Below are 26,166 nucleotides of genomic sequence, written 5' to 3' on the forward strand. Positions count from 1 at the left end.
AAAGCAGGTTCATCCATCACATTAGCTAGGATTGCTGGGCTTATTCAGCCGATATATTGTTTGTTTGATTGATTGCAGTGTTTGTTTAACCTTGGATTACATTGTTATGTATAACTTTGTGTGCTTTGATTGGTACAAAATATCATGTATGCAGTCTTCTAATGCAGCTCTACTGTTAATTTGTTGCAATATCTAAACTTTCTAAAGCCAAAAATATGAGAAAATTTGGGGGGTACACGAGCGAATCCATAAATTGACCAAAGGGTACCGATGAACAGAAAGTTTGGGAACCCCTGTTATAGACGAACTACCGCAAACTATTCCACAACTGTTTTTTGATTAAAGAAGAGGTGTATAATCCAATCCGGGTTACGGTGTACCACCAAACTGACAAAAGGCACGCAGAAAACACAGTAAACAAAGAAATTGTTTTAAAAAAATAACCTACAGCGAAAGGTACAGGAAATTTGCGCAATACAGCTCGTTAGGCCTACATAGGCTACAGTAGTAGAAAAGTCATTGTTTATTAGCAAAAAAGGCATTGATCTTGAGCTGTTTCGGTTTTGACACGGATTTGACACAGCTGTAGAGCTGCTTTTTACACGTGATAGGTTTTCACCCAGGAAAAAAAAAGTTAATTAGTTAATACAGTAGCCTACTTCACGTACATTGTAGGCTACAACTGTTGCTTTGAGTTGTTTAAAGGTCAGCTGTAGAGCTGCTTTTTACACGTGATAGTTTTTCACGCGGGAAAAAAGTTAGTTCAGTTCTTCAGTTAAAGTCCCTGCTGAGAACGACGTAGCGAAATAAAGGGAAGACATTTTGCAAGCAGCAGCGCTAACTGGATTAAAAGACTGACCGTTCGTGACTTCGTGGTGGAGGTGATGGCTTAAAGTGACGTTTAAACGAACAAAAGACGTCTGGGGACCAATAAAGGGTGCTGTTACATGCGAATTGACGTTTTAGGCGATGCTGTTGTAGCCGAACTACAATGTACGTAAAAGATAGGAATTCTGCCGGGACCGAGCGAAATGTGACGTAATAGGCGAATTGACGTTATAAACGAAGCCGTTATAGGCAAATTCTACTGTATTAAGCAAACGATAATAATTAGACACCTGGAACAGTTTGCCAAAAAGTTTGTGCACTACGATGGAGAATCTCCAACACTTAATAACCAAATTGATTGGATAATTAATCTATATGTTGGAAAAGATCTGCCTCAACTTTCCATCCATGTTGCAGAACAGTTTACGGACATAACGACAGAAGTAGCAACCGGTATTTCTTTTGCGTCCTTCAAAGACAAATACCCCAAAGATTCTGCAAACATCCACTTTTGGGCTTCCATGTAGGCCTACAAAGTGTATCTCACAGTTTCACAATTAGGGATTCAAAAACAGATTCCATTTGCAACAACTTGACTTTGTAAGATTGGATTTAGCGCCAGGTGTTTATTGAAAACTGAACAGCGAAACCGGCTGGAAGTTAAAGCCTATGCCTAAGCAAAATAACGCCTCGATTTCAAAAACTCGCTGACAGCAAGCCAGCACAGCTATCTCATTAGTGATTTGATAAACATATTAGTCTATTTACGGGAAAAGTTACTGCTTTTGTAGTGCTGTTTGTTAGCAACACAATCTTGTACGGCTTTTAAAATATTACGACAATTTGCTTGGGTCGCAAGATCTTGCCAAACTGAATTTTTTTTAAAAATGGGTCGCCTTAAAAACGAGTTGGGAACCACTGCCCTAATCTAATGTTCCAAGTCTGCTGCTAACCAAGAGAATTTTCCAGTTCGAGTGTATCGTGGGGTAGGTTGAAACTTAATGTTCGAGGTTCTACTTCACCTGGTTGAGAATACGTACACAGTCGCCATTAAATGGATGAGGTTTTATTAAGCAGCACCATCAGGTTGCTTTGCAGATAGCTACTGCATTGGTACATTGGTGCATGTCAGAAATGCTCAAAGATATCTGCCACAGAGAGAACGAGATAATACGTTAACTCACAGAATACTGAAATTTACTGCGAGTTTTACAAATACAATTGACCTTAGTTTTACGGCGCATCTAACTTAGCAAGCAGCTTACAGCAAAGTAACATTTCAACAACAGATACGTCGCAAGATGCCGTCCCTGACAGAAAATTGGTCGTTTAATTACGTTGATTCAACGGCTAATCTGCTGTAGGTATGGGGTACGACTGGCCACAACATACTGAACATCACAGTACATACAATTTAATAACGCTTCAATGCACGTAGCAACAAAACAGGATTGGCAGAAGCCACCTCTAAGAGCACACCGCTCAACCTATAATTTCATAGGAACTGCCTTCGCATCATATGAATGGGATTCTATTGCACATGACGCGGACTAGAAGGTTGTTAACGCGATACCTGCGTCTTGACAACCGAGTCTATCTTCGAGTATGCTATTAAAATCCACAATATGGCAATACAAATTTCATTATGACGTAATAACAGTACAGGGGCAATGTGGTTCAAACATGGGAGCAGCATGTTCGTGGGCGTCTCGCAGTATACCCGCGAAGGACATCGTCATGGAATGAGATTATTGTCAAATACGTGATACTTTAGCGCGGCCTATCAAAGCTCATGTGCACACCCCTGGCATCAGTAAAGATTTCAAACTATGTCAACGCAGTGATTATGAAAATAGAAATCACGATGTTTCACAGCAGGTGCCGCACAAGTTGGTGGCGATCTTGTGCAGCCTTATCTGGCGCAGTATTGTCGTGCGGAAGGCGTCAAGCTGATAACGACTTCTGTCCACAAAGAACATCAGTGGAAATAAACTGGATAGAATCAACCTAACAATCGGGAAGCATGACGAAAGGGCTGTAAAAATAGAAAACCCCTGTTAGGGAGGGGGGGGCAAATGCCGCCTCTAACCAACTGCACACAACAAATGAATGATGGTAAGTACCACAATGGGCATAGCTGTTTTACATTATGGGAGTGGTGGTGATGGCGGCGTAGCGTGTACATGACATCCACAAAAACCGGAGACATAATAATGAAGCACTTCCTCTGCGGTGACACTTTGGAGTGCGGAAGCGACGTAAACCCAGGATAGCCGCACGCTACCGGTTAGTAAGCGCTGCACTGTTTCTTGCGTGACGAGGTCACATGCAAACGTTCTCTAATGAAAAGAGCAAGAATTTCGAAACTATCTGTCGGAAGTGCAGTGCGTTAAATAAATGTGTTGACAGAAGAAAACAATAAAACTCCACAAAATTTGCAGGACGCTGATATTTCTATGATGCTTTGATGACCACCCTTCCCAGTGCAAAAAGTGTACCTGCCCCTGTTTTACTAGGGAAAGGGATTGAACTTGGTTGATCGTTCGACAGGCACTGGGCGCGTCCACAAAACATTGATATCACGTAAAGACGTTATGGTCTCGAGCAAAGACGTTCAACGTAATCACGAACATCTTGCAATGAAACCCATCAGTAACGAATAGCCGCACTGCTTGGAACCCGCTGCTTTAAATGATGTTGGTTCGGTGTATACGCATTACGCAACTACCTAGAAATAGAATATAACTCCAACTATACGCAATCAATTACAAGCAATACAATGAAGTGCAATAACTCAGAACACGCGTACTATGTAGATCATTACGTAACTCGATGTAGCACCGACCAGTCGCAAGTAACCCCACGTGGACTTGTACTGGTAACACAGAGGGTCATAGGTGGAGATTGCTAAGGTCTTGAGGAGACAAGGCCTGTACTGATGTTGATGGCAATGTTACTGCTACAATAGTGGCCGATGCTATCACAGGGGGAGATCATTCAACGGTGACAGACTTTGCCAGGTTCCTCGGACAGTCGACCTGGAACGAGAGGGGGAGAGTTAAAGCAAACATCGATTCCTCAGTGACGGAATATAACGCGTCTGTGACGTCACACTTACGTCGAGTCCTTTCAGTTCGGCGATGTGCAGGGAGAGCAGCTGGAGAGGGATGACAGTGAGGACCCCCTGGAGGCAATCCACCGTGTGTGGCACCCTCAGCACGTCTGAGGCGAACTTGGGACTTTCCGCATCGTCCTCTTCGCATATCAGAATTGGCCGCCCCTGGTAACGACGGAGAGGTCGTCACTTAGTAAGGTGGATGCCAACGCAACAAATTCATGGAGAAATATTAGTTCAACTTAAGATAAACGCAGGTTGAGATTTTAAATATCCGGTTTAAAAGTTAATTTAAAATTCCATTCAAATATAATCTTTTCGAGGCGGTCTATTCCTCGTGATGACAAAATTGAGGATGTCGTCTGAAAGGAAAATGTTTTTAAATCACATTTTTCGGATATCTCCAGACAGCGACGCTTTGCCGTCGATGACATCACCATTGTGGCGCGAAATTAGCTTCTAAAATTTATTTGAATATAAAGACGTAAAAGCGTAACCAATCCACATTGCTTCAACAAACATTCACCCGCTTGTCTGGCTAGTATTTATTGTTGTTACTGTTAAAAGAACCACAAAACATTTCTTTTTGCACTGCAACTCTGGATCACAATCGATCACACTTTTAAGTCTTTGATTAAATAAAACCTTGCCAGTGAATATCGCGCTACTGGTCAGGCATTATTCTTTATGACGTCACCACTTACGTGTCGGGCGACGACTTGCTGGAGCGCGTTCTGTACTTTCGAGTACACGTGGTCCTTCGATATGACCATGATGACTGGCATGTCCACGTCTATCAGGGCGAGGGGTCCATGCTTGAGCTCCCCCGCAAGTATTCCCTCGCTATGCATGTATGTGATCTCTTTGATTTTCTGGAAGCAAAGGAACATAGTGATGACTGTGCTAGCTGCAGACAACTTTTAGTCTCGGTATACTGAAGGCAACACGCTCATCGCCCAAGTACTTTAAACACCTAACATTTGAAAAGGTTTGGCCCGAAGTCATCCAATGAACGGGATGCCAAGTATCTTACTAAGACAAATCCATGTAACCAATCTTCCTCATAAAGCTCAATTCCACTCATCCTTTTAATTATTTAATTTGTAGACGACTCACCAGGGCCCCTTCCAAACAAGTGGCAAAATTGAAGCCCCTTCCCATGACCAGAAGGGACTTCTTGGTGCAGAGGGCCTCCGCTAGACGGCGTATCTCATCATCCAACTTCAGCACCTCCTTGATCTTTCCTGAAAGTGGAATGAATGCGGTTATTCGATAACGGTTATTCGTATACCAGATAGTAACCAAAGATTCACGATGGCCGAAGCTCATTCGATTCAACAAAACGCACAAGCGGATCATATTGCTGGGTGTCCGACGTTTTCTTCGTAAACAATTCTTCGTAAAACAATTCTTCGTAAAGTTAATTCTTTGTAAAACAATTCTTCCCAAAGCATTTATTCGTGCATGCAATGGAGATTTGATGTATACGAAGAAATGCTTTACGAAAAATTCTTTTACGGATTTCATTTCACCAACAACTGTTTACGAACAATTGTTTTACGAAGAATTGCTTACGACACTACGAATAACAATCAACATAATGAGGCAACATTTGACGTTCGTACGAAGTTATTGATGTTGGTGGGCCTCTGATCTTTGTTTTCTTTGCAAGTTTTTTGTGGATGTGCGCTAAACTTTTGCAATAGAGACGCAAAATTAGTTACAACGCCACGACATACCTGGTAAATCATCGAGTCCTTGCACAATCTCCAGGTACCTGGCCTTCTTAGAAACCCTGTCCTCGCACATTGTAAGGCCGAACATCACCAGGGCCACAAACTGGCTCGTGTATGCCTAATCAGGAAGTAGCGGTTATGTTAGAAGTAGCCCATAGCCAACCGGCTGTAAATTTGATTTCCTAGCAATTTGTTGCTACAGTGGATCAGCATGGGGGAGCAAGTCTTTTAGGCGCTGACAGTTAAGCGCTGGTCTAATAGGCGCGCACACTGTGGCGTCTGGAGATTTAGGTGCGGAGCACTGTGGCGCCCGGTCATTTAGGTGCTATTCCTAGTAAAGTCTGTAGATTGTATCAGCTTAGCAGCTTGCCAGAAAATTATATCATGGCTTCAGTGAGTGAAGCTGCTAAAACAGGCAATGCTTTTCACACAAAATGTTACATTGAACAGAAAAATATATTGTTGTTTCATTGATTTATTATTGTTTTATTTGTTGTTAGTCCAGGTTTACGTTGGTGAAAGCTTTATCAATAAATTATTGAAGCTTCCGAACATTATTGAGTTCATTTTTAGTTAACTCTTTCGCGACCACGGACGTATACACACGTCTTGGGATTTTTGCCATGATGACCAAGGAAGTATCCCTACGTCCAAGGTTAAAAGGTAGCCTATTTCAAGCAAAAAAATAATGTAAATGATGGCAGATCCAGTCTTTGCCTGTCCTTTTTTGGCTAATTAAAAAAAATATTTTGGCGGTGCAGTTATCAGATGAGAGCTTCTTAAAGATGGGGACACAGTGGATTTTTTTTCTTTCACTCATTGGAATTGGCAGTCAAAACTGGCTAGGCAACCCCTTACTTTGGAATTTCTCGATCAAAAAGACTGTAGGCTAAATTACGTAAACTTTTTGCTTAAAATTTTCCAAATTTCCTCCATAATCATTCTGCTGTACCCCCTAAAGCATTGCGCGCAGAAACGAAGTATAATAAATTTTTTCTCATGTGCAGAATTGTTTTGGCATTCGATTAAACTACATATATTTTCATATTATTGTATCATGCTTGGGTAGTAAAAATTATAATGAAGTACACTTTTCTGCCTATTTTTAATTTTTTTAGAAATTAGAAAAAATACCTTTTGGAAAGTTGCTAGTTGTACATAGAATGTTTTAAATTTTATTGCAAAGCTTTGCATCTTCGGATAACTGGAGATGTATGCTTTCATTTGATGTCAAGATTGTGGGTCTACGTCGATCACATGACATGTTTTTACCGCGTAAATACAACAGATTTGTGTGAAAAATGTCTGGTAATTTAGATTAAATATAAATTACTTCTGTTCGGGATGGATTGGCCATGTGACGAGAACGCGTAAGACGCTCTACTACTGTTCACATGAATACATTTCTACAGGGCATATAGGCTACACCTTGGCTACAAGTTGCAAGCATAATGGTGAGACTTTGCGCGTTATTAAACCTAGTCCGGGTTTTGACGGAAAACTAAGTTACTCTTCACTCAAGCCTACCGCCCGCTTGAGTACAGCCTACGGTACATTTTTTACTCATGTTTAGTTATTATTTGACCTAACTAAAAGTGAACTCAATCTCATACATTTTCGGAAACTTGAATAATTTATTAATAAAGCTTTCGCCGGCGCAAACCTGGACTAACAACAAATAAATGCTGAACACGCGCATTAAAAAAAAACAACATATTTTTCTGTTCAATATATATAACATTTTATGTGAAAATCATTGCCGGTTTAAGCAGCTTCACTCACGGAAGCCATAACATATTTTTCTGTTCACTATAACATTTTGTGTGAAAAGCATTTCCGGTTCAAGCAGCTTCACCCATATATTTTTCTGTGTAATATAACATTTTGTATGAAAAAGCATTGCCAGTTTAAGCAACTTCACTCACTGAAGCCATGACCAACAACGCACACGCATTAACAAAACAATATATTTTCCTGTTCAATATAATATTTTGTGTGAAAAGCATTGCCCTATGCCCCTACCTGCCACGCTGATACAATCTGCACACTTTACTAGGAATAGCACCTAAATGAACGGGCGCCACAGTGCTCCGCACCTAAATATCCAGACGCCACAGTGTGCGCGCCTATTAGACCAGCGCCTAACTGTCAGCGCCTAAAAGACGTGGACCCCAGCATGGCGTGATTAGAAATAAAGCATTTTTTTTTTGTTAAAATAAAAGCCTAGCCGACCTAGAGTCAACACCACAACCAGGGACGGGAGAGTTAATCCATCCCTCACCTTAGTACTTGCCACCCCTATCTCGGGGCCCGCATTAACGTGAACCCCACAATCGGTGAGTCGCGATATCGAGCTTCCCACAGTGTTGGTGATGCCGACGGTGAGGGAGCCTCTCTTCTTGCAGTACTGGAGCGCCATCAGCGTGTCCGCGGTCTCTCCCGATTGACTGCAAGACACAAACAAGGATTTCATACAAATTTTGCATGACACCTTCATGGTTCGTTTCTAGCACTAGTTGCAACGTTCATCTGATGAAATTAAAAGTAAAAGCAACAATAAACAGGATAGTTTTACTTTTTTAATTTAATCAGATGAACGTAGCAACTTGTGCTAGAAACGAGAATAGTCTTGATGAACATCGAAACTTTTCAGTTTTCACCTTTATGGTCGATATTTGAAAATTTCGACCAATAAATGAAAAATCACCGAGTTACTTGATACAGTCAGTAGAGTCAAGTCAATAAGAGTTAAAATGACGACTTTAATTCCAAGCGAGATTTCAAATTCATCGTGCAAGCCACTACCTGAAGGCTAAAAACTAAAACATGAATAGACCACTACGTATACACAGAAATATAATATATAAGCATATAGAACTTAACTTTACCCTTTTGAAATGACAATATTTCATTTCGAAGCTTACGTCAATATTTGCATGGTAACTGTTCTGCAAAAGCAGCCCACTATCGAACAAAATATGCACAAAAATTATATTTATCAACTACTAATCAGATTATTAATTTATATGTGGATGAGGTCGGCCTCTTGTTAAGCTTGCAGCTTACACGTTGACATGGCCGTGTATACAGTAGGTCGCCATGGCCACTACCAACCTGATGAAGAAGCACACGTCATCACGGAAGATGGGAGTCTGTCGGTCAAGGAAGTCTGATGCCAACTCAACCATGACGGGGAGTTCGGTTAGTTCTTCGAGCAGCTGACGTGTCTGCATTTAATTGGTTAACAAAATGTGATAAGAAGGTTTCGAAACTGCAAACAACACCAAACAGAAGGAATGAAATACAAGGCGACACATGATCAGTAAAAAGCAACACGAAAATAACAACTAACTACTGTGCATTTTCTGACATCTCTTCTACTCCGCAACCTTGCACGAGAGGGGCTTTGTAGTGCCACGATCCTCTATCCAATATGAGCCTATGGCGTCATAAACGAGTTTTGACTCACCGCGAGGGCCGAATGATAACTTGTTCCGCATGCGATGATGATGATCCTCCTACAGCGTCGGATCTCATCGATGTGATCCATCAGTCCTCCAAGGATCACTCTCTTCTCCTCCCAGAGCATTCTTCCTCTCATGGTGTTCACAACAGACTCCGGCTGCTCAAAGATCTCCTGCGACACAAGAGAAAGGCAATCAGAAGAGGAACAATATGATGAAGAAGATGAAAGTAATCACAGAACCTGCACGCCATGTTCCATCTTGCGGCCATCCTTGTTTGCATTGATTCAAGTCATACAAACAATCATAGTTTCAACAATCGTGATGATGACGCAACAAGCATACCTTGTGCATGAATGAAGAGTGGCTTCCTTTCATGATCTGCTGCATCTCCATCTGGAGGGACATGATTACCCGGGTGGCTGGCTCCGTGCTTTTGCCTCTCTTCATCCGGTGGATGGAGAGCCCTGTGCAGTCAGATATTTATTGTTTCAGAACAAGGAAGCATTGTGTTTTGGGTGCAAACACAACACCGATTGTGATAATTACTGCGACGATGGAAGACCACATGGCCATTTAATTGTTATCGTTTATGCGAAGACCATCATCATCAAAGACGAATGATGGCTGTGAATTGTGATCAAACAGTGAAAGCAGCAAGGATGCGCAACCGATTAAAAAAGCAGGCGACATGAAGCCACTACAACTTAAGTACAGGCATTGTGGCTGCTTCCATCATAACGGTGAAAAAGTAACGACCGGTCCACTACACTATACCTCCATCCACCACCGCCGCCACGTCATCATCTTCCAAGAAGATCACCTGATTGGTGTGTTCAATGATAGCGCTGAAAGGTTAAAGGTTACATGCGGTCAATAGTGCGCGCCACAGATACTTCTGCGCAGTGCGCATGGCTTCCAGTGAGCAAAGCGGCAGATTTATACCCGGTCTTTTGCAATAGCTGTTGTTCTATTGATGCACAGAACAAATTAAGTTGATCTTACTTGGTCAAAACATGGAAAAAAGTCTGACACACTGATTACAAAAGAGTCATTGTCATGACCTGATCAGGTACCGAACCACGTCCCTCAGGATTGTGAACGCTGTACCCGAACTAACCACCAATGCCAGGGTTCTCAATCGCAGTGAATTACATATACGAAAGGGGGGAGGGGTAAATTTATAACAACAAAAAAAATTTACAGAATGCGAAGAAATGTTGATTCTGAATGATTGTATTTCATCTTTCGATAGTTGGTAAGGGGTAAATGAGAGTTGAAAGGTTAAGAACCTCTGCCCTAATAAAAGATCAGATAGTACAAGTCAATTGTTGACCAAGGACGGCAACAATTGTCTCACCTGGCATCGGATGCGAGGAAGAACTCAATGCCTTCCGACTTCCCCTGCGCCACCAGTTCCGACGTGCTGTTCGTTCTTAACATGTGGATACCTCCGCCCGTCTTCAGCTTGGAGGTGGAAGCTGGGGGAGACAAAATATCAACATAAGCATAAAGATTGAAAATTGATGACGTACCAAAGACCGATTGATGACGTAACCACGGCACTCAACAATATAAAGAAACTGATTCACCACACGAGGCCGCTTAATCTTTAAAATTAAAAGATTGTTCTGCCAATCACGAATCCCTTTTCTAATCATTAGAATTAAGCGAGCAAATTAAAATTATTCTGCAAGCATCAATTCAGCAAACCAGCCGGCAGTGCGCCGGTAGGCACTTTAACAAGCAGATTTCTAATAAACCACGAACCAATCAGATGCTACGTTGTCTGTCCAATTGTGAACATTCAGCCAGAGAATTAATTATTACTGTACTTTGAACTTTGTTTGGTAATTACAGAAAAAAAGAGCAATAGCAGAGGTGGGAATCAAACCCACATCAATGTAATGACTACCACCGCCCTAACCTAATGCGCCAAGTCAACCGATGGCAAAGCGATGATTTAATTTATCTAGAATTTGCGTTTTTCCTTTGTTCTTCCTGAACGCAACCTTGATGACGTCATGAACAGCGTAGCTTCTGATTGGTTAATGGTTTCATTCTAGTCATGTTCAGTGGCAGAATTTCGACTTGTTAAAGTGGCTACCTTAAAGTGTCTACCCAGTGCGCCCGCTTCTGGTCGATATTGACTAAATAGAAACATTAGATGTTGCTAACCTGGTCACTCGTGCGCAGACAACTGCGTGACGAAACAACAATTTCAATCCAGTAACACTCATTTGTTGCGACATATTGGTGGGGAATTGTCACCTAACACTTCGAGGATGGTCGCTTCACAATCATTAAGTTCCATAACAATTATGGTACGATGACACATTGAAGATATGACGCACTGCCAAATAATGCTTGTCCGACATACACACAGGAGAAAGCATTATCACAACAAGTAAGGTGCGGCCGTTATTGACAACCAAACATGGCGAAGGAAAGCAGAAGATCCCAAAGTGGCCTTCAAGTTTGACCAATCACAATCCAGCATTAAACTTAGGACGGCCAGTGAAGATACCCGGATTCGAACCCGCGCCAAGATTTCACTACAACTTGCTGAATACGATGGATAAGAAATAACCAAGCCAGCAAAGTAACTAACATTCCAGCTACAGCAGGCAGTACTACTGTATAAATAATCTTTAATAATATTTACAATTTTTTTTTAATAAAAATGCGCTAAGCTTCAACAGCTAACACAAAGTTAGTTTGCAAAAGTTTAAAGTTAGCAATTTAAGTCAGAAGAAATAGTTGATTCGCCCAGAAGTCGCTGGGATTCGGTAGAACTGTAGTGTAACTAAGTGCTAGGACAGATGAGCCATCACTGAAGTAACTGAGGCTATCAACATTGCTGGCATGTACAAGCCACTACGTATATAAAACATTCATGAAGCACAAATATGAGGCAGTTGAACTTCTAACCAATTTCAGATTTCAACTAAGCTGCTGTCAGTTCAATTCAAAGCCTGCCCTCTACAAAACATATAAATTTTCATTAATTAAATTCCAAACTCAATTGCATGATCAACAATGAACCACGAGAGGCAACCATCGTGGCATTGCTCATCGTGGCGTGTATCATGCCGGTCGCCGGACCCTCACAAGACGGGGTCCACGTCTTTCAGGCGCAGACAGTTAGGCGCCGGTTCATTTAGGTGGTATTCTTAGTAAAGTCTGCAGATTGTATCAGCTTGGCAGGTAGGGCAATGCTATTCACACAAAATGTTATATTGAACAGAAAAATATGATGTTTTGTTAATGCGCGTGTGGAGATGAGGTGCGAGACAACGCTCTACTACTCTTGATATTAGCACATCTCCACAGGACATTTGCTTTGCATCCTGAACACAGGTTGCAGCCAGATGGAACTTTATATCATCTGTTATCTTTCGCAATTACTTCTACTCGGGATGGATTGGTCGTGTGGCGAGTTCGTATGAGACAACGCTCTACTACATGAATAAACTTCTATAGGGCATGTGAACCCTGGCTACAAGTTGCAAGCATAAAGGTGCGACTGTGCTCGTTATTAAACCTAGTCGGGTTTTGACGAAAAACTAAGTTACTCTTCACTCAAGCCTACCACCCGCTTGAATATAGGCTACGGTATATTTTTTACTGATGTTTAGTGGAGTTATTATTTTACTCACTAAAAGTGAACTCAGTCATGTTCGGAAACTTGAATAATTTATTGACAAATAAATTGTACAACAAATAAATGCCGAACACGCGCATTAAAATACAATATATTTTTGTGTTCAATATAACATTTTGTGTGAAAAGCGGAAACCATAACATATTTTTCTGTTCAATATAACATTTTGTGTGAATAGCATTGCCCTACCTACCAAGCTGATACAATCTGCAGACTTTACTAGGAATAGCACCTAAATGAACGGGCGCCACAGTGCTCCGCACCTAAATATCCAGACGCCACAGTGTGCGCACCTATTTGACCGGCGCCTAACTGTCTGCGCCTAAAAGACTTGCTCCCCACAAGACGTACCGGCCCACTACCACGCTCAGTGTAGCCACACAAGCGTCAATCGTCATTGATGACAATTATCTCCTTCGTGTCATCGATTGAAATTAAATGATCACCTCTAAAGTAACTCGACACTTCACGATAACTCACAAAGAAGCTATGCAGGGGGTGTCAACTGAACTAAATTAACGCAACATTAGATCGCTAAATATTTGAAGTAGTGAGGAAGTAATTTCTAAAATATTTTATGCAAGCGCTTTCCAAAGATTACAAATTATTATATTGATTTAGCAATTTTTCAAAATATCAATATTTCCAAAATCAACAGAATCGCCGAGAACAAGGAATAGCTTCCGCCGTTCTGTTGACATTCTTCTGGAAAGGTTGATGTTGAAAAGTGTTTCAGAATTATTTTTTTTGTCATAATCAATCCAAACTAATCTGATTTCTACCATTCCATGCCGGATATACCGTCACTAGGGTCGTCGTTCGGCGACTCTTTCCTATAAGTGGAGTGGACATTGTTGCCGTCGGTAGGTTGCGCCTTGGAGGCTCGCAGATACTCGCTGAGCACTCGCACCCCACCGCAGTTGCTGTGCTTGCGGATTTTGGCACCTGGCCATCAAAATCGATCATCAAAGATGCTGACGGGGGGGCACACCACGATGCAAGACAAAGGTGCCGGCCGGAGAACAATTAATGAAAACTTTTGCTAGAATATACACAATTTAAAAACAAACCGAATGACACAAAAGTTCTCACGAAATAGACCAAAATACATTGATATTTTGATTCCCTCAACATTTATGCTGGCCAGCAAATACGCATCGCATTCTGTTGATATTTATTTTTAATGAAGGTACGGAGAATAGACTCACATGTGCTGTACAACACTGGAATGTTGTCTGTCGTTAACTTAGACTTGCTACGTACTCCAATCAACATGGGGCTTCCCCGTCTGAAAAAGAAATAGTTTCATTAAAAACCTTTTCAATTTCACGTGACGTATGTGATAATACGTCGTACATAATGTTGTTCCTTACGGCAAGAAAAAGTGATACAATGTTGCAAAATTTCAAAGAAACCTTCTAAGAATGCTAAGATTAAAACATAACAGCGTTTCAAGATACACAATACACATAATCTCTCAAGTAAGTTGAACTACATCGTTACTTCCTAGTTAGGTTGTAGAACACCAAATGAACAACAAACAGCAACAGACACCAGATCTCACCTTGTAGCAACGCATTGCCCAGGGAAGTGCCGACTCTTGAATACGAACGCCCCAGCGCCCTCCTGCGGACATAAACTAAGCGTTAGTTGTGGCGTGCGTGATTCAAAGCACCTGGCGGGGCGACATACCGATGGTTCAATGGTCCCCGATTCAACCCACCTTGTAACATTTTATATACGCTGCACTACTACAAACACAGTTACAATAGGTCAACAAGATGAAGTAAAGAAACAATAAAGTTTACAGGAAAGTCAAATATTGTGGCATTCCCCCGCATGGCATCTTGCCAGGACTGTCCGGCGTGCCAAACTGACGTTGAAACAACATCATTGCGCGCACTGATCCGTTACAATGTGGTAGTGGTAGGCGTTGGGGAGAATAAATATGACTTCAATTTGGTGAAATGCTGTGGTTCAGTTTTGACGTAATGCTACGACGTTGTAAAAGCAATCTCAGAAGTTAATGCTAAATCCCCAGAAAGTCAACAACATGTTTGAAGCTGAAAACAAGAACACAAGACAAATATTTCACGTTCAGTCTATTTTAAAAGAAACTGTCACCTGCGACGAGCAAGCAGGTTCAACAACAACAACACTGTTCAACAACACGCAAACTTTGAAAGCAGCACAAGGCACTCAACACATGGCGGAAGACGGAAGTAAACCCCACTTCTGGTTTTCAAACAAAATAGTTTTGAAAATGGCATATGATTAACCGGCTACGTCACAATGAATCACGCGCGATAGTAAATGACGTCACAAAGCTGGTATCAAGCACGTCATGGAATTGTTGAAAACTAACTACACAGAAAGTTGTGGCTTGATCCTGTTTGTTTACAGTCGAAATCGTACAGCGAGAAAATTATTCCATATTTTTAAAACTATTGCTATTACATTGATGTTTCAATTCAATTAAAGCTGTTCCAATGCTTTTGTACGTAAAACTGCGCACAGATGGGATTTTCCAGAGAGTCAATAGTTTGATATTTTAATAGTTGAGTGATATTTGAGGTCTGGAAACGAACCGACCAAAGGTTGGAGAGACGAACTCTCAACAAATCAGTGATTAACAGAGCTCGCCTCTCTGTGCCAAGTAGCAAACATTAAGACCTCCCGGCACATACTTTCAATCCCCCAAAGCAACCTCAAACACTTGACTCGTTTGTTGACCAAACAGGGACGAAGAACTGGTGTTCGGGAAACTGAACCGCATGCGATGAAAGGCTAACAGGTGGTCATTGCCGAAGGTTCCTCTATAACAAAACCGGGAAAGAAAATGGTTTGTAATATGCGGAATTTCCAAAAGTTACAAAAATAGGCATTTACAACAATTGATAGCAAGCTTGTCTTTTTTTACATTGACTTAACGTTGGCAAAGGTGGATAATTGGATATGGAAAGTTGCAACAACTGAAACTAGGCGAACATTATCTGCCGAGTATCCGCACACACACTAGGAGTTTTCAAACATAGCCGAGTTTTCAACAGACACATCACCGTAGATCAAATGAACCAGCGCGCTAGGACAGATCACGATGGTTGGCGTGTTTTCGCCAACTAGAACAAGTTCAACAGGCAAGATGAAAACCAAACTGACCATTTGCTGAATGACCCGCTCGACCAATGTGCTGAATCTGATGCTATCCGTCTCCCTGTTGTCCCACAGATACTTTATCAACTTGGCAATCACTTCGGTGTCCGTGTCCGACTCAAACTCGTAGTTATGGCTTTGCTGCAAGATATATCAAAATCAAGAATATACATCGCGTGGCGGCCTTTGCAACACTGCCAGTCTAGACAGCAAAGCACAACTTCTAATGGGCGTGCACAACAACTACGTAAAACCAACGATAGGTTAGAGGGATACGCCTAGACTTATAGTACTTTGTAGCTGTTTTGTTTTTCGCTGAAACTGTTCGGTCATTTGTCTGAAATGGCTTGAAAAAATTCGGACATTTTTTATTTATTTCGGTCATTTTTTCTGATGAAAATCTTTCATTTTTGACCGAATTGACTATATATTTTTTCGGAGATTTTGACCGAATTGACTATATTTTTTTCGGACTTTTTGCTAAAAAATCGGTCAATGACCCATAACTGACCGAAAAAAAAACAGCTTTGTAGGTGGCAGTGTCCACAAGATGCTATTGCAAGATCAACAGTCAATAAAATGAAATGATGATTAGAGTAAAAGCACGGTGGCATCATTTACAAGTCGGTGTCTGTTGTCCACAAGTAATGAAAGTGACTACTGACAAGCCTACGTCTTGAATCTGAGTAAGATTTCAAGAGATTTTTATAGGAAGTAACCAAGTGGCTTTTAGATTATTAGCACGGTTGCTAGAAATACAAGCATGACGACATGAAGAGGCCATTACACTCACCAAGAAGGTCTTGATTGTCTTGTAGTTGGTCACGATCCCATTGTGGACCACGACGAAGCCTGTGGAACAACATGGAATGATCGTGATAAGTTGAGTGGACACCCAAGTGGAAAATGCGGTGGGTGTTGCATTGTGTCCCCACTGCTTAGTTACTGCTCGGTTATTAAGATCTAATACATGTGGCAATGACGACATGTGGGCAGTATCTTCTGGAGTTGCACGCTTGGAGATCAGAAAATACCGGTACCATACGCAATACGGTCACCGAAGTCATCATTTGCAAAGGAAAATTTAACATAAAAAAACGTTATATGTACTGTAGTTGTTATTTTTCAAAGTTTACATTGAAAAATTACAGACATATACAACCAAGCAACCACACGGCATTTAACATAATCGATTAAAATTGAACAAACTATGGTGCCTGGTGTAATTTAAACGCCATGTGATGTGCCTTTCTCCTTTGTTCTGCCGTTTCATTTTGCATTTCGTTTTTCAATTCAGTGTTTAGATCAGTTATTCATTTTCATTGTAGATATGATAAGTAGTTGTTTTTTGTTACTTGATAAGGGCTAACGTGTGTATGGCCGAAAACGTTTGTAGCTTATAGTTTGTTCAATTTTAATCGATTATGTTAAATGCCGTGTGGTTGCTTGGTTGTATATGTCTGTGGTTGAAGAAAGTGACCTCTTTACCAAAATTGTATTGAAAAATTAAGAATCAAAAGTCAAAACAGACACATCGATAAAACCAACATCTTATTCTTCATTTCCAATTTGGCGTTCAGACTCATTTATATATTTAAGTATCTTTCACTTTCATCTGTCCTTTTTACTGGACAAAAACATAAAACCAAAAATACCGTTGTCCACATCTGAGCGTTGCGGATGGCTGTTGACAGAGTTAGGGATGCCATGGGTTGCCCAACGTGTGTGTGCGATCCCGGCGTGGGACTGGAATTCTTCTTCGCTTTCCATATACCCGCTTTCTGCAAAAATGCGATTAGTTAAGAAGATCGCACTCCAAAAAGATCTGTTGCTGTGTTCATGTAAATTGCATCAACATGAATGGTTTAACGTTAAGACAACATGTAACAGCATCATCATCGAGTTTTGCTTTTTAACAAGCCGGTTTTGCGGGGCATGTCTACACTCGCAGGTCCACTCCAGATGACTGGCTAGCTTCACACATGCAAATTTGACCAACCAACCCCATGTCTTCCTGAAAGTTGTAAATTGTGAGCCAACTTCACAGCATCATTAGATCTTTCTACATGTCCATACCAGCGGAGCCTTCTCCCTCTATTTATGAAATAAATTGCAGAACGATTGCTCAGTAAGACCTATGGAGTTACATTCTTTTTCCCACGGCACAATCATCTAGTCACGTCAAAATTATAAAGCATTCTTAAAAACATAAGCATTTTAACAAATCTCACTCAAAAGTGATGTTTCAAACATTTTGACATATATATATATATATTGTAAATATTAAATAACTCACGAAAAATCTTGTCTTCTAAAGCCTTGACCTTCCCCCGTTGCTTAATGAGTGTCGTGGGCAAACTTTTGGAGCCATTTTTCAATGAAATATCTCCATCAACAGCAATACCTTCAAGAAACAATCAAAATATGTAGAACTAGACTTGACAAATACTGCAATGTGGGGGGGGTAAAAAATAAAGTAAATTTTTGACATACCACATATTGAAAACCTCATGTTGAAAATCACCCCCATGAAATAACTATTCAGAAACAAAATATTTATAGAAGACGCAAAACAGTTGATGACAAAAAACTTTCTTAAGTTTGAATGAAACATGAATGCATAGGCATGGATACAAATTGTCACTGACCTGCTGAGTCATAGCCCCGGTATTCAAGCCTTTTTAGCCCATTGACTAGTATTTCCAATATGTACTTTCTATCACGGGGGGTGCAATAGTTGATGTAAGCAAATATTCCTGAATGCAAACAATTTTCAAATAGTTAATAATAAGACCTTCTAAAAACAGTTGATCTATTACAATTTTACAAGATATTCTTCTAATAAAACAAAAACTAAAAAACTGATAACAAAATTACAGTATCACAGCAAGTTATTTTTGTTACAAATAAGACAAATTTTCAAATATTTTTAGACTAAGATAATGGATGATTTACATAAGTGGTTTGTTTAATGTTGTTAATTTCAGATTTTAATTCTTAAATGGGAAAGTAATACCAGTCCAACATTTCAAAAGTTATCAAGACTGTAAAATAATTTAATTTTGTTACATGTACTTTAAGCCAGACCAGAAATACCCTAGTATGTATATATGTATATATATATATACTTACTTCAAAGAAAATCAAAAACTTTGGTTAAGCAGTCTATCACTCTTTATAAAATATTATTTTTATAAGTGATCCTTAGATGAATATTTAAAACTTCAAGCACTCACCACACATTGTAAATGTCAAGGAGTATTCACAAGTCGATATTTATAAAATATAATTATATATATTATTGTTACAAATAGTGACCCTTGCAGAAAGTTTGACTTTTCTGCGAAAAAGAACATTGTGAACTTGATGAACTAGAACATTGTGAACTAGACTACTCTTTCATTTCAGTGACCTGTTATTTTAGTGCAAAAATATATATATATACATCCTATCCTACATTCTTTTAGTACTGCTGACACCAAGGCTTATTGGCTACTGGCTACTGCTTATTGGCTACTGCTGACACCAAGGCTTATTGGCTACTGCTGACACCAGTGGCTATTGGCTACTGGCTACTGCTTAGATAAGAAATAACGGAGATGGGGTACAAGTCTCCGCCCTGGTTTAACATACCATAACGTCATATATTGGACTCGACCAAACTTATAGGGTGAAACTACTTTACCTTTGATTTACTGTTCACACACTTCACTCGATATGTCTTAGCCGATTCCAAAGTTTCATGTACAATTGTACAATCATGCCATAGCATATATGACCAGGGTGGAGACTAGTATACCATTACCAACACTAAAATATTAACAGCACAGGCCTCATACAAGTTCTAAAAGTTACAACTAAACTGAATTGCATAAACTGATATTTTTTCCAATCAATAAGTCTGTTAAACAGTGAAATTCCATTTGTCTTTCCTCATAAAAGCAATCTAGTGTTCTTGGATAAGTAAATCAGTTTTATATGATGTGATACTATTGCTCTGAATAAATACTAAGCAGTGTGAAAAGTTTACACCAGCTGGTTTATAAATGAAAGCAAATTCAACTGTCTATTTTGACATCACTTTGCATACATAAAGGGCAAATATGCACTCTGAGAAAATTTGTGTGTTTTAGAAGTTTACTTTGTGCAAACCAAACAAAGGCTTTGTGCATAAATAGTGAAACGTGCATACGGTACATTTTTTGTAATTTTTTAAGTATAACTATGGTTTACCTCCAACACACCCCACATTTAAGTAAATACCGTATTCTTTCTTCTTCTCTCCCCTCATAGCTGAATAGAAAAACTGACAACACTAGTATTAACTTTAGCTTATACTTTTTAATCATATAGTATGGCTTACTGCTAGACTGTTAATTACAAATTGTAAACTGTATATATAATACTAGTCTAATAATTCGTATGCCTATGTACTAGTCTACCTGACTAGGCTAAATGTGGGGCAACTCGACTTAGATAATCGTGTGTTTTTTTTCGGTGCCTCCATGGTGTACCGGTTGGTAGCTTCCATATTAAAAAACGTATTCCACTGTTAATGTATTATGTAAATTGCTGGTATTGTGCTATATGTGTTAATGTTCTTAATTTTGAGTAGGCTATTTTGTTTAAATGTTTGGGTGGCAGCTGACTTTGGTGACCTTTCGGTCTTTCGCTGCCATCCTTGTTGTGCGAATTATTTGTGTTTTTGTATATTTTTGCTTTTCTTTCTGTCTTTTTTGCCAACAAAACAAAAAATTGTATTTTGTGTAATATACCGTATGCATTGAAATGGATATGGAGCTGTGCGAAAATAAACTTGACTGATTGATGTAAATGTACTTAATTTAACTTGTAGCTTCATTATTTATATACTCGTGCGACACCCAACTACGCTATGCATTCAAACGAAGACAAACTCTCAGAGAAGTGAAGGTAGGCTGCTAAATTCGATTCAATTTGTCCTTTTGCTTGTCGAATTGTCGATACGGATGAGCAGTAAAAGTAAAATGCCAACATAAACATGATTTCGTGGCAGTGTTACCAAATTGTCGCATTTAATATTAATTTCACATTTAGTCAATTTAAAAGCCGGTGTGCTCTTGCATGTTGATTAGGCTGGCGTAAAATCTCAAAAAAAAATTTTTTTTCTTTTAAAATTTTCGTCAGTTTGGAATCTTGTTCCTTTTGGTAAATGTATCTCCTATACCAAATTTCACAAAAAAATATTAACGTTTGACCCTGGTTCACCTGGTTTGAATTTTTTCAAAATATCGAATTTTCGCTTATCCCTGAAACTGCTCACTCGCTATCTTCTAATGCACTCTAGCATCTTAATGGACACAATAAGAGGCAGTAACACAAACTTGTAGCAAGCAAAGTGGTTTACTTAGCAGCTCCATGAACACTGACACGTACGTGTACTACTCTCAAAATGTCTAATTCTACCACATTTCAGACATGATTTTCTTTGTGCACCGTTCACTGTAGTAAATATCTACTGCTTTCAGTTTCTTGAATCATTTGACGATGTTTATCGATTTTCACAAGCCAACAAAAAAAAATTTTATATAAAGGCAGGACATGTGAGAGTCAGTTTTAAGGTATTTCGAGGCCCCTGATTCTGAAAATGCACTAAGTTTTATCGAATTGGCTGTAGTTTTTGAGTTAGCAAAGATTCCAGCTACCACTTTTGATAACTAAATCTTTAACTAGCCTACTACAGTAGGTGGTAGAAATGGTTTTGAGAAAAAAGCTTGACCTTGCTCCAAAACATTACTGAAGGTATTGAAGTTTATTCTCAGTCATGCCCGTTTTCCTATTGTTTCAAGCAAGTCACCACTTGAAACAAGAGAGGGCAAACAAAAAACAAAATAGCAACGTCCACGCAATGACTGCCTTGCACACTCCATGTAAATATGATGTTCCAACTTCCTTCGAACATGCTCATTGCTCACCGTACAGAAGTATCAATTTTCATGGTGATTCCACGGCTCTCTTTATGCCATGGTACTCTGAACTTCTTAGCCTTGAGCCCAGAAACGGGTTTGAGTGCAATGTTTGCATACTTTCGGAGGAACCCAGGACTTATCTTGATCACCCAGCTTCATGTCAAAGTAATAATAATAATAATGCTTGTTTTTATATAGCGCTGTGTCTACCGCAGAATGCGTTGCTCCTCTGCGTTGCCTCATGCAGTAACATATATCTGGGTTGTTTGTACAGCATTATACTTGTCAAGCATATTTTATTAGCCTATATGCCATTTATTTAGCCTATAGACCAGAAAAAGCTTTGCAGCAAAGACTTGGTCATGTAGGCCTACTGATTCACAACTGTTTTCATTGAATATTTATGACTCCCTTACGTTAAACACAGTTCATTTCAACCTTTGCTTGCGTTTTGAACTTTCGCGCAATATGAACCAATTGAACTAGACAAGTGCAATTATGACATCATAGTGGTAAACAGGGCTGAAAATAAGTAATTTGCTAATTCAAAGCTTTTGAGTAACGATTTCAAAAATATTTTCATTGTCGAATATCTCGAAAACTAGAGCCAATTCGAAAAAACTAAGTGCATTTTCGGAATCAGGGGCCCTGAAATACTCTAAAATGACTCTCATCTTTTGTGCCAAAAATTTTTTGTTGGTCTATAGAGCCAGAAATCGATTTTTCTGCAATAAAAATTTAACGACAAACTTTACCAAAAATCCGAATCCATCATGATAAATTTCAGTCTTATGCGGTTCTTGTGAACAAGTTTGTGTTTGCGACTGACCCCGATTTATATCATTTATCGGCATTTTAAAATTGAAATTTAGCCGGCTCAAATGATACCCTAAATTTCACGGTTGAGCCACCCGTTGTTCACGGTTGATCCACCATTATTTCACTTCCAAAAGATATCCCAAAACAGAGCTCAATCTGCATCAAACACAATAAACTCTTCTCTTGAACATCTTGCAAATAAACAATCAAAAAAACTTTAAACTGTGTATTGTGTCTAGTGTCTTAAAATGAAAGAACAGTGAACACTGAACGAACAGAAATTTATGTTTCTGAAAACACTGAGAATCATTGAATAGGAAACTTTGCACGAAGGTGTTTTTACCTTTCTGAAACGATTTCGCGAGGTTTGTGAAGAAAACGAACATTAGCAACCAGTGGCGTTGCAATCGAGAAAAATATAAGGGAGGTAGTGCTAAAAAAAATACCCTCAAACTGGCGCATTACAAAAAAAACTACTCTTATGGAAGTTTAAGGGGGGCAGTGGACCGCCCCCGGGTAGGACACCAGTTTTACGCATCAATTACAGTACGGTACAACAAAATTAGGGCAGTACGTAAGGACCATCGGCTCATAAACTACATTCCTTATGATAAAGGCATGGCTCAACCGTGAACATTGCAAGTGGCTCAACTGTTAACATCGCCGCCATTTTCAAAATTCATGAAAAATTGCCAAGAACCAACTGGCTAATCAAGCAACGAGAACTACTAAAACAAAGAGTAAGTTACCCTCACCTATCCCAGTATTTCCATTAAGACAACGATGAAACATCGTAGGAAAAAATAACACATTTCTTATTTTTTTCAAAACTACTTTTACCTACCATTTTACATTTAACTGCTTCACAATTTTTCTGCTTGTAGAAAATCCCTAAAACTACATGTGCTGATGGACTTCAAGTTTTTCCATATTTTTGGTATGAAACGGTTGACTAATCATGCACGACGTTGCGATAAAACCGGATGGATCAACCGTTACCCGGCTCAACTAACCAAACCTTCCCCTATATTATAGATTCACTGACTGCAAAAAGGCTGTAAAATCAACTAAAATGACACTAAAAGCATGCACTATTAGTGATTCTCAGACTTGGAGTAGGGTGAAGATGTTCCACGTGGAAGTTAACAGAGGAAGTGACGTCAAAATTACGTGGTCAAATTTTGTGAAATCTCCTCTTCAGACACTGCTAAACCACTTCAAAATTTACTAAATTTTCAGAAAAATTCAGAATTTCTCCTTGGGTGAACCAGGGTCAAAGGTCAAAACCCCACAAAAATTTTTGGTTTGCCAATATCAGTGAGCAAAATGGAAAATTATTCCAAACTGACAACAATTTTAAAGAACATCAAGGAAAATGAGCCACCCTAATGTTGATGCCCTGTGAAATTTTGTAAAAATAAACCTCAATTGATCGCATATTTCTAAGGCTCACTCTGTTGTGAACTATTTTGATTCCTTTTTTAAAAGAGAATGTTGACCAAAAAAAAACAAACTCGACACAAAAGTTTTAAAACAAAATTTCTCGTAGCCTATCCGCTTATTTCATTCCAGCAGAAAGAAGATGGAGGCTTTCGACATCACGCTCTTTCAGTTCAGTGGCTGCTTCTAGATGACGTGATTATCGTATCGTTCTCATTGTGACAGAGGTGCCGGTTGTTTGTACTGCTTTTATTTGTTCTGGCTGTATTGTATCCTTGCGTTATCTGAACAAAGGGGAGGAAGACAAGCACCTTCACGTGGTGTCCCCCGTCAGTAACATACGAAATTATACAAAATACGTATGCGAAACGAAGCTTGTCAAACAAGAGCTAATGAGACTGTTCAGCGCAGGGTCGGTAGGGAAATGCCCTTTTCATGGCACGGCAGTGCTCGCACTGTCGAAAAGTACCGACGACCCCCGTACTGCAGCTGAACACCGAGGGCATCACGGCCAGCAAGCTCAACATCATCGAGCACCTGGCCACCAAGCATCAAGCCCTTATGATCCTCCTCCCGGAGACTCACTGTATATCTGTGGATAAGTTGGTAATAACCAACTTCACACTCGCAGGCGCAACCTGCAGCAGGAAACACGGCCTCGCCACGTTTGTCCATGACCGGCTGAGCTGGTCCTTGGTTGACCAATCCCAAGCTCAATCGGAGATCGAGTGGCTTATTTGTGTAGATGTAGCAGGCTACAACATCGTCAATGTCTACAAGCCCCCACCTTCGCGGATAACATCAACAGCCATCCCAGTGTTCCCCCACCCAAGCCTCTACGCTGGCGATTTTAACTGCCACCACACTGACTGGGGCTACAACTCTATCAACAACGACGGAGAAAGTCTGGCCGCTTGGGCAACCAACAACAACCTCGCCCTCTTATACGATCCTAAGGGCGCACCGAGCTTCCACTCCGGTCGTTGGAACACTGGCACGAACCCAGACCTGGCTTTCGCAAGTGATGACCCCGATGATCGCCAGCCGGACAGACGTGTGCTAGAGAAGTTCCCAAGGTTTCAACACCGACACTCGCTGATCACGGCCCCCTTGCTCGCCACACCTATTCTGAGCAAGCCTGTCAAGCGATGGAACTTCAGAAAGGCCGATTGGGAATACTACAGCTTCCTCACAAACGAAGCTACGCAGTACCTCCCATCCCCACACACCATCAAAGTGGATGAAGCCTACCAGGACTTCTATGATGCAATCATATCTGCGGCAAAAGACTCCATCCCGCGAGGTCGACGGAAAAACTATAGCCTATAGCCTACCTTGCTGGGATGTGGAATGCGACAGGCTCTATCGCGACTTCCTCCGTTCCCCCCAGGGCACCGTCACCACCAACTCAGCAACAGCCCTGCTGGCAAAATTGGATTCAAAGAGGAAGAAGCGCTGGACAGAAGCCATAGACTCAATCGACTTCACGCACTCCAACCGCACAGCATGGAGTACACTCAACAACCTCACTGGCAGATCACGTGCCTCTCGTCGCCAATGCCCCATTTCAGCAAATGCCATCGCCTCACAACTTGTGAAAAATGGAGTGCACAGAACGAGAGACCGTGAATCAGACAAGTCCGTTCTCAAGGAAATGACGGACCTCTGGAAGGTCCCAACCCCCAACACCTGTCGAGGGCAACATCTCTGGTGAGTTTACCCCGAAAGAATTTGCCTCCGCCCTCCAGCACATAAAGCTAGGCAAATCCCCGGGCCTTGACCACCTATGCCCGAAACTAATACTCCAAGCTGCCCTCTCTATGAGGTCCTGGTCAAAAGACTTCCTTTCCTGCTGCTTGCGTCACCTGCGCATCCCAAGAATCTGGAGAAGAGCCCTAGTGGTTGCAGTCCCAAAGCCGAAGAAGCCCCCAGGGGATCCGAAGAGCTACCGCCCCATCTCTCTGCTCCGTATCCCCTTAAAGATACTCGAGAGACTTAT

At 40.5% G+C, this 26,166-nt stretch overlaps 1 protein-coding gene across 2 annotated transcripts; it reads right to left on the minus strand.

The window, feature by feature from the left end:
* Nucleotides 1-1,890: 1,890 nt before the first annotated feature.
* Nucleotides 1,891-19,314, minus strand: LOC145767583 (glutamine--fructose-6-phosphate aminotransferase [isomerizing] 2-like). Of its 2 annotated transcripts, XM_082579437.1 has the most exons (20): nucleotides 19,197-19,314; nucleotides 18,609-18,716; nucleotides 18,257-18,364; nucleotides 17,616-17,741; nucleotides 16,754-16,812; nucleotides 15,967-16,101; nucleotides 14,372-14,433; nucleotides 14,016-14,095; nucleotides 13,609-13,752; nucleotides 10,504-10,624; nucleotides 9,921-9,991; nucleotides 9,489-9,610; nucleotides 9,149-9,316; nucleotides 8,794-8,906; nucleotides 7,961-8,126; nucleotides 5,683-5,797; nucleotides 5,060-5,187; nucleotides 4,648-4,815; nucleotides 3,947-4,108; nucleotides 1,891-3,866 (listed from the first exon to the last, which is right to left on the minus strand). In XM_082579437.1, exons 1-20 carry the CDS (start codon nucleotides 19,201-19,203, stop codon nucleotides 3,822-3,824), a joined length of 2,208 nt encoding a protein of 735 aa, XP_082435563.1. In that variant the 5' UTR covers nucleotides 19,204-19,314; the 3' UTR covers nucleotides 1,891-3,821. The 2 variants fall into 2 exon arrangements, with proteins under 2 accessions (XP_082435563.1, XP_082435564.1); XM_082579438.1 differs by lacking the exon at nucleotides 13,609-13,752.
* Between the last annotated feature and the right edge of the window lie 6,852 nt (nucleotides 19,315-26,166).

Source organism: Aplidium turbinatum, chromosome 3 (assembly GCF_918807975.1).
Source record: "Aplidium turbinatum chromosome 3, kaAplTurb1.1, whole genome shotgun sequence".
Taxonomy (NCBI): Eukaryota; Metazoa; Chordata; class Ascidiacea; order Aplousobranchia; family Polyclinidae; genus Aplidium; species Aplidium turbinatum.